Source organism: Lepus europaeus, chromosome 13 (genome assembly GCF_033115175.1).
Source record: "Lepus europaeus isolate LE1 chromosome 13, mLepTim1.pri, whole genome shotgun sequence".
NCBI lineage: Eukaryota > Metazoa > Chordata > Mammalia > Lagomorpha > Leporidae > Lepus > Lepus europaeus.
Window position 1 is genome coordinate 35,335,591 of NC_084839.1, and position 15,722 is coordinate 35,351,312.

General features: G+C 37.7%; 1 protein-coding gene across 2 annotated transcripts in view; it reads right to left on the bottom strand.

Moving 5' to 3' along the window:
* Window positions 1–6,874: 6,874 nt before the first annotated feature.
* The window catches only part of SOS1 (SOS Ras/Rac guanine nucleotide exchange factor 1), a 126,072-nt gene continuing 117,224 nt past the window's right edge, over window positions 6,875–15,722 (bottom strand). Inside the window, exons 21-23 of one of the 2 annotated variants that reach the window (XM_062209307.1) lie at window positions 14,371–14,415; window positions 12,689–12,807; window positions 6,875–11,759 (exon numbers count right to left, since the gene is read on the bottom strand). In XM_062209307.1, coding sequence (XP_062065291.1) covers window positions 11,268–11,759; window positions 12,689–12,807; window positions 14,371–14,415 — 656 coding nt within the window. In that variant the 3' untranslated portion in view covers window positions 6,875–11,267. The remainder of the gene's footprint in view (window positions 11,760–12,688; window positions 12,808–14,370; window positions 14,416–15,722) is intronic. The other variant, XM_062209308.1, reaches the window with a different exon arrangement.

Here is a 15,722-nt window from a genome sequence, read left to right on the forward strand (position 1 = left end):
TGTAAGAACAAAAATTTCCATCTTGAGTCGTTCCCCAAGTATAACTTTGAGCATGTTCATATTTAATATGGATGTAAATTTTATGCTTGCTAGACATTTAGCTTATTAACTCATCCTAGAGTTCTTAGGTGAATATACACTATGTTAGGAGCCAGGTCTGTCTTGTCATCTTTCAAAAAACCTCATCTTTTAAAACACAGGGTTAGATCACAGAACTGTTTTTGTTTTTGTTTTTTAACATATGTTCCAAATCTGAGGTATGGAGAATGTGCTTAAACCATGATACAGAAGGGTCAAAGCTTAAGGGTACATTGATCCCCACCCACACTGGTTCTGGGCCATGGGAATGATCATAGGGGGAGGGTATAGAAACCTTTTACCTTCTATGGGTTGTGCTGAGGATGGGGACAGCCCAGGGGCCATGCTTCATTGAATACTCAGTATTGAGGAACCACCAGTGATCCTGTCACTCACAGTCAAGACCAGGTGGACCAGCGAGAAGCACTGGGAACCACATCCTCTTAAGACTTTCAGGGAGGACAGAGGTGGCAGCAGCAGCTGTGCTTTCATGTCTCCCACACCATGGTTGCTACAAACACCAGGTCAGAATGAAAACTCAGAGTTGCAATACCTGACTGTCATTGCCAAAAGTAAGCTGTAAAGAAACAGCTCTGACAATACAGAGGAATCCATTGCAATGAGGCTTGCCTGGCTGTAGGGTAATAAAAGGTGCTGTTTGTACGTGGATGTGTCCAAGTGGCCCACATCCTTGATGTGCCTAAACCCCAGACTCACAATAGAAAACAGTTAGGTATAAACACATCTGTTACTATTGCCAGGCAGTTACCTATAATACATTTGGAGTATTTGATTTATGTCGATTCAGAATCTTAGCACTCAAACTGACTTCTTTAGACCTTGTTCCTCTAATTCATGTACTGTTTCACTTCTAAGTGTTACATTTCCTTCTCTCTGATGACTAATTAGGAACTTGTTCATTAGTGTTTTAAACAATAGGTGTCTAGAACATGTCAAGGAACCAAGTTTTAGGATTTTCCAATATTGACATTTAAGCGAAGCTTTTCAATTCCTGAAATTAATGACTTCGTTCTGTTGCCAGGCCAGGGAGGTTGTGGGGCAGTGCTAGGAAGCACCTAGCCAAACCACTGGGGGTGGGAAGTCGCAATCTCTTACATAATATGTATATAACAATAAAGTTCCTTTCCCATTCATACCATGTTTATCTTCAAAATGGTCAATCCCTGGAAGGTTCAACATATCACACACCTCCCAAGTTTCCTTCGGATAGCATGTTCTGAAAAAAACTTTGATGCTACACTTGCAGTACAACTTAATTTAGTTGTATTTTATGAAACTACTCTATGAAGCTAGTAATTATTAATGCTGCTATTCTCTGGGTCCCTATCACCCAGGTTTTCCTGGTAGCTTTCTAACCGCCTCCCAACTCTGTTTCCATTCTCTCCTTCATGTCTTGAGCACATTAATATCTCTGAATACTGTTTTATGTGACAGTCTTAAAGTGTTCCTACTTGTCTGCAGCCAAAATCCAAACTCTTTAACGACATTCAAGGCTCCCTCCAGCATGGTTCCAAGTTCTCATTCTGGCTATCATTTCTTACACTGAAGTTCTAGGTGAACTAACTTACCTCAACCAAACTCAGCCCTTGCTCTTTGCCAGTAAGCCATGCACCTGACCCAGACTCATTCCTGCTTCATGCCTATTCTTTAGCTCCTTCGCTGCAAATCTTGAGACCCAGTTTAAGTCCGATCTTCTTTTTGTGACTTTTTAGTGTAATTTGGTTATCTTCTGATATATTTGTCTTGTACTTTCAAGGGCAAGAACTATGCCCTATTTTTATTCCCTTATATCTCTAGATGAGTACATAGTAGGTGCTCAATAAATGGTCGATGCCAATCTTCATGGTGGTGCTATAATAGGTAGAGGGCTACAGAAAACAATTTTTTTTTTAGTTTGACAAAATTTTCAGGGGTGTCACCTCCCTTCCTTTCTTTTTTTTAAAGAAAAAAAATCGCAAAAGAAATAAAATAGTTGTCTTCAGAGGCAGTTAGACACTACTGCCACTTTCATAGCACTAGCATTAAAAAACATATTTCCAATTAAAAAAATTGCTACTTTTGCTGACCTGCCTTATTTAATCTTTCAAGGTTGCATAGTAAACTGATGGGGAGATACTGGTTAATGATATTTAATGCAAAGTTGTACTAGGGATGAAATCAGGGTGGGAACGAGGTTGATGATTGCTTCATCTGTGACTTCTGGCCTTCCGGAGGAGCGCGGTTCACCAGGAGACCGCAGGTGTCTAGGCTGATAAGCAGTAAGAAGCACTCCGCCCAAAGACAGAGAGAATATTTTTGCATAGGCTGGGTGTCGTGGCGGGTCCCTTCAGCAGCCTTGTGGGATCTGAATACAAGACCAAGCAAGGAATGCCTTGCTATTCTGAAAACACAACTGGAACTTTTGAGAAGCTTGATTTGGGGACCAACACTGCAAGGTTCGCTCCAGAGGGCTATTTGCCCACAGAAGGTTTAAATTAGCCTGAGACTGAACTAGAATGTTAGGGAAACCTTTTGAATATTGTTTTCCGTAGTACCTCATGTCTCATCCCCTCACCTTCTCCAGGTCATTACTCATCTCTCTCTCTAGGAGAGCACTTGTAAAACTGCAGATGCCTGGGCACTATTTCATTCCCTCTGTATTGGAATATTTGGGAGGTCCAGGAACATGCATTAAAATTTTTTGTTTTTGAAAAGAACACACACACACACACAGGGAGACACAGTAGGGAGGCGGGGCACAGTCTGCCATTCAGTCCTCAGATGCCTCCAATAGCCAGGTCTAGGCCGGGTCCACAGCCAGGAGCCAGGAACTCAATTCAGGTCTCTCACCTGGTGGCAGGAACCCAGGAATGAGAGCCATGACCTGCTGCCTCCCAGGGACCCAGAGCTTGGAACTGAATCCAACTACTCTGATATGGGACATGGGTAGCTTAAACAGGCATCTCAACTGCTAGACCAAATGCCCATTCCAGGAATGTACATTTTAAATGCACTCAGGTGATTAGCCCACTTAAATTTTAGAGCCTCTACCTTTTAGACCAATGAATTAGATGATCTATAAGTAAATTTCAGCACTCAGATTCTATCCACATACTGAATTTTAGGATAGAATAAAGAATTGATAATACTTACCTTAAGACACAGAAAGCTAATAGTTCTTTGACATTCCAATGAATATTTTTGTATTCTTCAATTTGTGTGAAGTACAGTAACATTTTGATTAGAAACATACATATACACATGATCAAGGCACTTCATAAATTGGTAACATCGATTGTATGTTCCCTATCATTCAATGTACTTAGAAAAATGACAGAATGAATGTTCTACACTCAATTGTAAAATACTCATAAAATTATTTAGCTTACAGACTAAATTTTTCTTGAAACATTACAATTAATAACTTTCCTCCTAACCCTAAAACAGTCATGCTTCTGGGACATTTGGAATTCCATTTTGAAAGTTTAAGACATCAGTGCAGAAGGTTGGTGTCTGAGCATCCTAATACTTAACTAGAACAGTGGTCTCACATGGTGGAGAGGGGTTTGGAGAAGAGGAAGGATGAGGTACGGTTTTCCAAAAAGGGACACAGGTTAAAAGAATGTTGGGAAAACTGATGGAAACTTACATATTTTAAGGGAAGAAGTTAATTGATGTGTGACACGAGACCTCAGTTTTAAACGCACAAGAACTTAAGATAAAAGTTTAGGCCATGATAAAAATACCTTTTGGGAAGTTGTTGGATGTTCAGAACAGTCAAGATTTTTATTTCTAAACCAAATAACATTTGTTTTTAAAAAATCTGTTGTGTTCCAAGAGCTTAGTGCTTAGTCTTTAACACATCATCTAAATTTGTTCCTTATCTATAAAATGAGATACTTTTTACTTTGTTCACTTCAGAGATGGTAGTATTAAATGCTCATAATTCTTAGCGGAAAGATGGAATGTGCTGTTTTTTTCTCATGCATGTAACTCCATTCATCTGAAGATGGTAGGGCCTACTGTGAAGGACTGTGGTTGGCACTGCTGTGCTTCTATCCCGGTGGGTTGTTTCTACTTAGACCTCATTCCCCTCTCCTCATTACTGCATTTTCCTTTTCAGCTGGAGCAAATCCTTCAGTGTACAAATATGCTCTTATTTTTCTCATCTTTAAAGCAAAAGAAATCCTCTCCTAACCACTCTAGTTATTCCCCCGTTCTCTGCTTCTTTAGAACCTAAAACTTGAAAGAGGAAACTGCTGCACTTCCTTTCATGCCATTCTTCATTAAACTCACCAAGCCCAGGCTTTGCCCAGCTACTCCCCCAAACTGCTAGTGTCAGATTACCCATCACCTCCATGTTGCCACACGAATGGCCCACTCTGTCATGTTATCCTCCCATCACATGGCATTGGCAAGCTGATCACCTCCTTCTTTTGAAACAATTTCTCAGCTAGACCTCCAAGACACCACAAACTCCTGGTTTGCATCTGCCTTCACTGGTGCTTCCTTCTTGGTCTATTTGCTGGCTCCCTTTCTTTCACATTTTTTTTTTTTTTAAAGATTTATTTATTTGAGAGAGAGAGAGGTCTCTCCTGACACTTCTGTTTCTCTTATATTCCACCAGCAAACTGGCTGTCTTCCAAATATATCCAGGCTCTAACCTCTGCTCACCACTTCCAGAGCTGTCACCCTGGTCCATGCCACTTTCTAATGGCAGTCACAACCATCCAGTTGAAATGTAAATTAGACCACATCACTCCTTTGCTCAAACCCTCCAAAGACTATTTCTCTCAAAAAGAAGTCAGTCATTTACAAGGCCTTTTAAATCTCTAAGTGATCTTGGCCCCATTAAACCTCTGGTGGCCTCACCTCCCATCCTACCCACATGCATTCCTTTCCTGCCAGAAGCAGGCGCTATTCCTTAGATTCACTAAGTATGTGCCTGCTTCTGGGCTTTTGAACGGCTGTTCCGTGACTTGGCATATTCTTCTCCCAGACACTTGCACGTCTCACTCCCTCACTTTCACATCTTTATTTATTCATTCATTCATTTATTTATTTATTTATTCTGGGGCAAGACTCTGGCAATCCCATTGACATTTCACCTCCTTCACCCCGACATTTCCAGCCACCTTCTTTTTTGTCCATAGCAGCCATGACATTCAATGTATAAGACACCTATTCACTGTGCTTTTTATTGTCCACGTCTCCTCACTAGCTTATAAACCCCAGGATGCTAATGGATTCTTGCTCATTGCTATAATCCTAGCATATGTATTCTTGGAAGAACAGGTGCTTACTGACTGCTGAATATTTCAGATAGGCCCTTGTTAAATGCTTATAACCTAAGGTCACTCACACACTAATCTAAATAAATAAACAAAGGATACCAGACAGTAAAGAATCAATGATAAACTTCAGGACAAACAACCAGCCTTTTAAAAGATATCTAAAAGTATGCAGCCTTTTAAAATGTATCCCTTATAAGTGCCATTTGTTAAGCACTTGCTCAAGACACTGTACTTTCCATATCGTCCTTTAAACCTCACAGTAGCCAAGATAGATCTGTTCATTTCCTTATGTTGACAAGAAACCAACTCAGACCTAAGTAACTTCTCCAGTCATTTGAGTAGCCATGCAAACAGAATGTGAATAGATGATTCCAAAGCACCTGCCTGTTTTACTCTATCACGTTGATCCTTTCTTTGATGAGTTATTAAGGTAGAAAAACTAGCTTCCAAATGGGCTTCAGTTTTTATTGCCCCCAATAAGTATCAAGAGTCCTAAAATGTTCAAATGGCTGTAAGCTGTTTCAGAACTGTACTTTATCAGAGCCATTCTTGCCCCTGGAGGCCATGTGCATCTGTCCGCCAAAGGCAAGCCGAGCTGTGGGTTGTACCAGAGACCTAATCAGCTGCGTCTGTGAGGACCCAACATGACTAAAATAAGTAAGCGAGCAAATCAGCTGGTTAAAGCTCAACGGATGTGACACTTCTAAAGCAAATTCACAATCAAGTTTGATACCGATGTTAATGCTATTTTCCTATAGCTATTCAACTGATTACCTAGAATATAATATATGCTTAGAATTCATAGTGGTCTGCCAAATACATTTGTATGAGTCAATGATTTTTGTCACATTAAGCCAGGAAAGAAGAAATCACCATTAAGTTTTAGACAAACCTGAAAGCAGTCCTCCAAACAGCAGGGATCAGAGTAACAGTTCCAGTGACTAAACACCACACGAAGCTGGCTATGATCTCACATTTCTCCATGTCTCATTTGGCTCAATTTTTAAGTAAGGTGGTCAGATCTCTAAGGATTCATCCCTTTTTATATTCTATAGCTTGTCTTGGATGACCTCGTATTTGCATGATTCTTCACTTACAACCTTAAACTTAAATCTTTTCATGCCAGGCCTAGAAAGAACTGCTACAGGTCAAGCTGTCTCATTCCGGCAGGTCTCAGCAAAAGCGCAGTATCTTAAGGATTCTTTCACAGACTACGAATGCCTCAGCCCTATGAAACTTCAACCAAGTGACAGAGAAGGTCACTTTAAATTACCACTTTCCATCCCAAGGGTCTTTCTCGACAATCATAGAATATGACACGGAAGCAAATCTGGAACCTCTTTTATAGTAACTGTATTATGCAGGAAAAACTGCTTCCAAACGATCATTAAAAATGCAAAAACATTTTTCTATATGGAAAGTATGAGCTGCCTGAATCACAAATAGCTTAAAAAATACTGTCCTCTAAAATAAATACATGCAAAAATAATACACTTGTGGGCTATGTAAGGCATTTTTCTTTATTATTTTCGGTTTATCTTAGTAATGCCAGAAAAATAACAGCCATTATTTTCACTTTAACCGCAAATACTGCTGCACACAGAGTACAAAGATTACCTACGAACATGGTTAGGTACAGAGGCCATATTAGATGTATATAGACCACACTTTGTTCTTACATCAAAGTAAGACTGACAGAGCAATTTTTTTTGACAATTATTTTAGCAAATAACCGTGCTACTACACAAAGGCGAATACACATATATACACAAACACGTCTCAGCTAATTGTACATGTCACTTTGACAGACAAATTCTCTGGTGGTCTCACCAGGTATTTGCACCCCCAAATCCCCTGCCCTAATCCCGCCCCCAAATGCTGACTTGATCTGAAGAAAAAAATTAGAGATGTTCTTAATTAAAGGCACATTGGCAGCTACTGAAAGTGGCATGCATCTGGCACAGGCGGGCTGAGCCGCACCGCACGTATCTTCCTTGTGGTATGCATCTTGTTCCTTTGCATGGTAGTCCAATATGACCCACCTTTTTAGCTAACTTGCTTTAAAATTTTGCAGCAATTGGCTACTTAATGCACTATTTTCATTAAAGGCAAAAGGGAAATTTGCTCACAGTTGACAGAAAATGCACTTTACGGTGTCAAAAATGAAAAATAAGGCATGGACGTTACAAAAACAAGTTTACAAGTGCTTTTGTTTAGAATTATCATATAGACTTCATGCTTCTTTTAACTAGAGCTCAAAATATTTCATTGGCTCATGTATAAGGAGTTATGGAATGATTTTTAAAGTTAGTAATGAGATGTTTCAAAAGAGAAAAATATTAAGTCCTCACCTTCCCTTATAAATAATTTTATTGCATAATTCTCTTTGAGCCAAACTGACATTAACCTTGTGATATTTATTTACTGGTAAAGACTAATGTGCGTTACAACAGGACCTGCACTTGTACAACAGTCACACAATATAGGTTAAAAGAATAAGTAAACTTAGCCACAGCAGCAGAATACCAAGAAATAAATGGTTAAATTGTTCCTTTCTAAATCAGAGGGAAAAGGTTTTCCTCAGTATGTATAACACTAATAAAATGGGACATCCCTCCCCCATTTGTTTTGCTGAGCCATTTAAAAGAATGAATTTAAATTTCATATTAAGACAATGAAGTACAAGATCAAAGTAAGCTAAGCTTGATAATTAAGACAAGATCATAATCATAAATACCAACAAATTTTTGGTTTGCATCAGGTAATTTTTGATTTATGGAAAAAAATTAAGGAATAATTTAGAACCATAGTATAGCCTTCCAACTAAATAGTACTTGTTCACTACCCTGTTCCGTTGGTTGAAGCATTAGTGTGGCATGTTCTTTGCTAAATTCAGAATCATTACAACATCCTAGAGTTGCGAGAGAATAGTAACCTATTAAAGTAACACAGAATTGATGCCCAACCACCTTTAATTAAGCAAACTTTTAATGTTGGTATATTGTAGTCTTTAAATACATTTGGAGGACTGAGAAGAGTAAATAACCGTAGTCTTTGAATAAATTTAGAAACATACACTGCTCATCTGTTCCTGGTGCTTAGACATGAAGAGCTTCCCTTTCTTTTATAATCCTTATGAAGTCGCTAAGTAAATTCAGCCTCGAGATGATTTCTTCATTTCATGATCCAAAGATAATGAAACATTAAGAATATTTCCATCTTAAAAGAAATGTCCCACATTTTGGAATGTGTTTAACAAAAGGTCATGCTGCATTGACTGCTTTGTAATGTGCTGGGTTCAAAAGCAGAATTTTAGAATAATGCATTTGCCTTCTTCTGCCACTTCTTGACCCTGATTAAATAAATGTATTTTAGTTACTGAAAAGGATACATCTGTCAGCTAATGTTTCACATGAAACGAAGGGAAGGACACACCACCACCATCCAATTGGCATTTTTCTAATCAGTTACCACTGCAGAAAGTATTTTTACCCAAATGCCATACTTCTGAATAAAAATATCCTCTATCCACATGCATATAAAACTGTTGCACAGTGAAGTGGTCTTCTAAAACCACAGGGTAGAAGAATGGTTCCCTTTGGAAGAAATACAATTGGAACTGCAAATCTTTTTCCTCTTTAGAGGATCAGGCAGGTTGGAAGGGGTTATCACTTTTTTTGAAGGCCAATACACTAGCCAGAGAGGTATTGAATGGGCTCCTATGTGACTTTTCTCAGTTTCTCATCTGTAGAAGGATTGGGGTAATTAAAAAAAGAAGTGATTAATAAGCCATAAAAAGGGAAATCCCAGGGACGATAAGGCTGGCCCAATAAAAAAGTCATGGGAGATTCTGGAATGTGTATCACAATTATAGCAGCAGTAGTAAATAGGCTTAAATATGTATCTGTTGAATGAATGGTCTTATGGGCACTTTGCATCCAAGAGGGGACTTAAAAATTTTTTTTTAGGATGCTTTTAAAAGAAGAGACATTTTACAAAGAGAAAAATGGCTACCATAATAGAAATGGTACAGACATTAAACAAAAACAAAGATTCAACTCTAACAAATAAATAAGAAAGGATATGATAGGATGGACTAACTTACTGATGATGCAACTAACATACTTTCTGATCTTAAATGGCTAATATACTGTACTATCATGATACACATTAATGCTCTAATAAATATCACAGGAAATTATGAAACTACTAGGTTTCCACCACGATGCAGCACTTCTGGAAATGTCTCCAATGGAGAGGTTAACAGAACTGCTGAAACGCTGTTCATTATTCAGAGGACACATGCAGATACCAGTGAACGGATGACTCTCTGAGGATGGAATACTGCACATTTCATAGACATTACAGTGGACATTAATAAGTTGCATGCATTTCGTCACAGTATCTGTAAGACTCGGAAGAGTGGTACACAGGCTTAATGAATAATCTGTTTTACGATGTTAATGATGCAGACAGATGTTCTATTATGAATAGTTCTGACAGAGCGGAAGATCTCAAGCAAGCCAGAATGTTCAATATAAACCTTAACAAACTGTATACACGTTGCTCAGGAAATTGAAAAACTTACACAGTTCTGTTTAAAAGGTACCCATCCTATTCTAACCAAATATTTTCCTACATGCCAAACTGCAATATTAGATCATTCTTTAAGACTAATACATATATCCAGAACTAGAAACCAAGGCGTACCACAAAACGTGCTTTTATGCTTAGTGTTTTTGTGTGTTTTTCAACTCAAAGAAATAAGAATCAACCATTTTCTCCATATAATAATTTAATATTTGCCAGCCAAACAAAGTATATGTATCTTTATTCAATTAAATTAAAACAGACCTGCCAGGTATATTATATAACATTCACTATATACACATGATTTAGGCAATGCAAGGTAATTCTAGATATGCTGATTACTCGGCCATTAGTAAAACACGAATGGTGTCAGTGATGCCCAGCAGGTACGCCTTCTCACATCGGGCGCCTGCTCTTCCACAGTAAGGTTAGGGGGACAGCTACGAGCCATGACGTGGGTTACCAGTAAACCTTCGAGGGAGAAGTTGGGGGGATGACAATCTAGCATAGATTAACAGTCTTCTAAATGTAAATAGTATGCTTGACAGTTACATTTTTAAAAAGTTCTTCTGTCATGTTAATGACACAAAATTTCTCTTATTTGAAGGCAACACCACCACATTTAGCTTGTGTGGGGAGGGGACAGGTGGGGGAAATGGTCTTAAAGTTGGTAAAATTATTTAAAATAAAAACAACAAAAAAAGTACCTCTTTGGTGAAGCCTCGGTACCCATTCAATTCACTGTAATAATCTGTAAACAGGACTGTAGCACAGTGCTGGGCCTTGAATTCAACAAGGTCAGGTACCACAGCCTTTCCTCACAGTCCTTTGAGTGATTTTTAAGAAAATATTCTAAAGTAGAAGAGTAAAGCAAAGGAAAACAAAGGAGGATATTAAAATCCCTGTTTAAGGTTTTTTTAAAAGTGCATAATATTTGGAATTACAAAAACTGTCATCATGTGGACCTGCTGGACGCTAGACTGTTTTCCATCCCTTTAATGATAAAGATCACTTCGTAAAAAGAAGAGTCCTGCCTATTGGCTGGAGAAAGTTGTTTGACTCGATTTTCAGGTGCAATCAGTTGTCCATTTCTTCTAGATCAGTCTTTCCATATTCTAAACTGGGATACCATTTCATTTTATAATCATGTCTAGGTTAAAACTCATCGTCTTATACTGCATCTTGAAGTAGAGTTGTTAGTGTTTGGAGTTCTCACTTTAACTCCTCAGTGCTGGCACATTCAGTGCATCCATTGCCAGCAATGGATTTGGGGCTCGGAAACTGTGCATCCTGGTACAGAGGAACTCAGGAAGAATGGGCATTCTCCAGCAGTGGAGGTCCGTCTCTGTGCATGGAGGGGTGTGTGTGCTCCCTTTTGTAAGTTTTTGGAGGGAGTTTAGGGATATGCTGAGAAGTGCTTTGTCGTGGAGGAACAGGAGGCCCAGCAATGGGATGGAGGTCCACCTCTTGTGTCAGTGGTGGTGATGGCAGGTGCCTTCTCGTGCCATGAGGAGAAGGTGTTTGAGGAGGCAGTGGAGTAAAGGGGGAAGGGCTGTTTGGGAAGAAGGCATTGCCATGGTCACTTTTTTTGCCCAAAGGGGGAGGTTGGAGATGTAGTGGTGAGCTTGAGAAAACATCAGGTGTCCTCACAGGTTCTCGTGGTGGTAATAAGGGAGGGCTTTCAGGAGGGTCTGATACAGAGGTCCGATCTGATATTGAGTATCGTGGTGAATAGGCTTTTGATGTGGGTTGCCTAGGAGGAATGGCTGGGGGGCTGTCCAAGTGCTTAGACATAATCTAACAAATGAAAAAAAAAAAGGTTAAAACATATTAATAAATTTATGTAATACCATGAATATCTTAAGAATTAAGCTTGTTTTCAAACAAGCTACTGGCAGTATGCTACGTATGGAGCCAGGAGTTCTGCCATGTGCAGAATGCTAGGTATGGAGCCATGGGAGGTTCTGCCAATGCATAAGGAAATAATTTCACCAGTGTTCAGTTTTTGCCATACTTTTTTTTTCTCAAAACTTAGTTGTTTGCTCTTGCTTGCTATCATTCATTCTATTTTAAGGTCACTTCTGATTTAGCATAAGTAACCTATTAACTTCACAATTTTAAATTTACTATTAATACTCCATAAAATTCTATAGATTGTCTTGTCTTATCCAGGTACTCTGTTCTCTGGACAGCTTTAAACAATGAACTAAGCCAAAAAAGAAAAAAAAGGAAAAGAAATTTAAACAGCTAGAAAAAAATAGCTATTATGAACCTTTAGGGTCTCTTCCAACTCAACATTTTTGTGACAATCCCATTTAAAAGCCTGGCAGAATCACTATTCTGGGCTCAGCATGTGCTGAGACAACCATTTCCCTGGTAGAGTGCCTTCACACGAAGCTTCAGATCTGTCTCTCCTGTTCTCTGTCTCTGTATGTATTTTTAAAGAAGTGCTTGAAACCAAATTACTCTTACTTTATAGATTAAAACGTCATATTTCTTTAACCTTATCAATAGCTTTTGGTTTATAATGGGTTTATAAAACATACCCAAAACTACCTTCAGAAGAAAAGAAATAAACATGACTACACGAATCCTTATTAAACTACTAAGCCCAAATATTCTGAGATGTTCATCTATCCCAGTTTGAAATAAACTATATCTAAACAACTGATGATACTATAACTGTATTGATTCCAATTTCCAGATAACAAGATTTTCTACTTTACCTTAGATGGAGAAGATTCCGCTGGGGCAGATTCTGGTCGTCTTCGTGGAGGAACAGGAGGGGGGACAGGCACTTCATCAGTGCCCTTGGTTAAACTTATAGATGATACTGAAGCAGATCCTGTAGGATGTTACATTTTAAAAACAGTTCATGGGAATTTTATTTCATTTATTAATCTTGAAAAGATTTAGCTGGAAATTGATTATATCTATTAAAAGAAATACGTAGAAGTACCCAGTAGTATTTCATTTATTAAAGCAAACTGCTATAAATGCATGCAGAAATTTCTTAGCAGAATTTTTAGAAAAAAGCTGCCTAAGACACTGTTATTTTGATTCTTGAACAAAATAACATTCCCAAGTGTCAATCTGTTATTGGGATTTTTAATTGAGTCTGATTCTCAGATTTTTGGGAGAGATAACAAACTATTAAAAAATCTTTGGAATGGTAATTTTTGTTAAGTTTGGTGATGGGTTCATTTTTTCCTCTGACTTTATTAGTATAGAAATTCCCAGGTGTTTCTGGATAGTTCCTGGGAATAGAGTTTCTGATCCTAACCTCTGTCCCCAGTGCCGCTCTCCAGCAGTTCTCTCAGTGGATGCAAGGGAAAGAATCTAGTGTCCAGGGAAGGATTTCTCCACATTTTGCTTAGGTGTAGGTTATCCTTAGCGTATCAGCAAAATCAGCCTCTCATCTAAAAACTGGAGCTGCGATGAAACTATTTAAGATGACTAAGGCAGACACACAAAGTAAAGCTTCTACTGAGAACCTGTCTAACAGACATTTATGGTGACAAGGGCATAATGTAGGTATGTAAATCATTACGCTCTGAAAGACAACACATGTGTAAGTTGCTTGCTAGTTTATAAACACTATAAAAATGGACACGAAAAAATACTTAAGCCATCACTAAAATTATACTTGGTAGGATTTTTTTTCCCCTTTAGGCATTAAGTTTTTATTTTGTCAATTAAATGTTAGAAAATAATTTAAAAAGCACTTTGTGTTCTGAATTATTCAAATGATCAACAACCTTTTTCTTAAGAGACTATGTATACTAACTTTAGTGTACAATGAATATTTTCCATTGTATAAATTTTGAAATCTTTTTTATGAAAGGACAGCAAAAATATTAATCTGTAAGCTTAATATAATTAAAATAATGGAATTGAGTGGTTAGTTTACTTCAAAAGCAAAGAGCTACAATGCAACTTAATGATAACTATTTGGGCCTTATCATGTAGATAGCTGCAGTTATTTGCCCACAGCCTAAGCTGTCTACCAAACTATGTATATTTGTGACTCAGACACTGCATGTAGCTGCCAGCATTCCCATATGCGCATGCATGCTCTTGCTGCTGTTTTCAAAGTTGAGCAGTAAAATATTTTCAGAACTCCATAGTGGGAAAAGAGAAAAGGTTACATGGGGGAAGCCACTCATTTAATATGTTCTTTTAAAAGAGGGAAAAAAAAAGTTTTTAAAAAAGCATGAAAAGTATATAAATTTAAGCAAATCACTTATGATTAAAAGATAGCACAAGTGAGGGCCTCACTTCTAAGATGTTGCAAGCAAGGTACCAATGCTGCCAGACCCAAGACGAGTTTTAGCAGGAAAGGTTACACTTGGTTTGATTTTTTTAAAGCCAAAGCAAGAATTACGAGTCTTAAACCAAATATACTAACTTGGGCCATGGGGCAGTGTTACTTGGATAAAGACGGTATCGCTGCCTGTGAAAGGAAACAAGAAAAAGTAGATTTTTCTTTCATTGATATATTCAACCCATATGTAAAAATTTATGATGAAAGTGTTATTCTTGTCATTCTAATTATAAAGAATGCTGTAACAATTTTTAATAAAAACTCATTATTACTTACTTTTGAGAAGAAAAAACTGAGTTAATATTTGGAACTTTGAAGATGTTTTTAGATTTACTGTTTGATGTCATAATAATTAAATGACAAATATTCACAAGAAAACTATATTATTGTAAGAGTAAGTTGCATAAATTAAATCAAGCAAGAATTCAGGGGGCCATTCAGAAATGTCATTTACTAAAAATTATTTTGAAAATTCAAACTTGTGAAACAAGTAATAAATAAGAAATTATTTTATACAAATTAAAAAGAAAAGGGAATTTCTTAGTACTTTATACTTTTGAAAAGTGTTCCTGGGACATGTATTCTCATCACAAAATAACTACAGCTTTGGATATTCAAACAAGCTGAACGTGATACAGCTTTTTTTCTTTTGTGGCAGTAAACACTTTAAAAAAATCAGTAAAAGTTTGGGGCTGAGACACATTTTTTGAAGGAAACTGATGAATTTAAAGTATCTAATTTCAACAATATTAAAAAATGATGGCATAATAAGTACAATACAGAAATAAAATAAAATCACATCCCTTGACTATTACAGGTTGCAGTCTTTTTGAAAGAATTATACAGACGCATACACACTTATATACATGGATGTAAAGCTGGCTTTGAACATGTTTCTATATAGCATGGTCTTAGATTCAAACACTTGGTAAATTTGGGGCACTTCTTTGGCCTTATTTCTTTTAACTCATTGGTTGGTCTCACCATCTGGAAAATATTCTTAAGAATTCTCTTAGAATTTTATGCTATCTAATCAAGAGATATGTTAGAAATTCTTGTCAACTGGATGCTGAACAAATTTACTGACCACGACTGAAGGGTGAGACCCAGTTAATTTAAAAAGCAGTATCAGTTTATTAAGTACAAATCCCAGGGGCAGACACATGGCTCTCGAGCTCAGCGGCACATGAGAAATCCTTACAGAACTTTAAACAATACTGGTGCCCAGAGGACAATGCCAGCATAGTGTGGGCTGGGCACAGGTGTTTTCTAAAGCTCCCCAGGGGATTACACTAAAGAGTTAGGATTGAAATCATCCTTGAAACTGAAACAAGCACTCTCCTAGTGGAAAAAATTATATATTTAAATTAGGGATAGCACCTTAAACACTAGCGTCTGGTTAATGCATTTCTAACTCTTCATGTGCAATCTTCCAC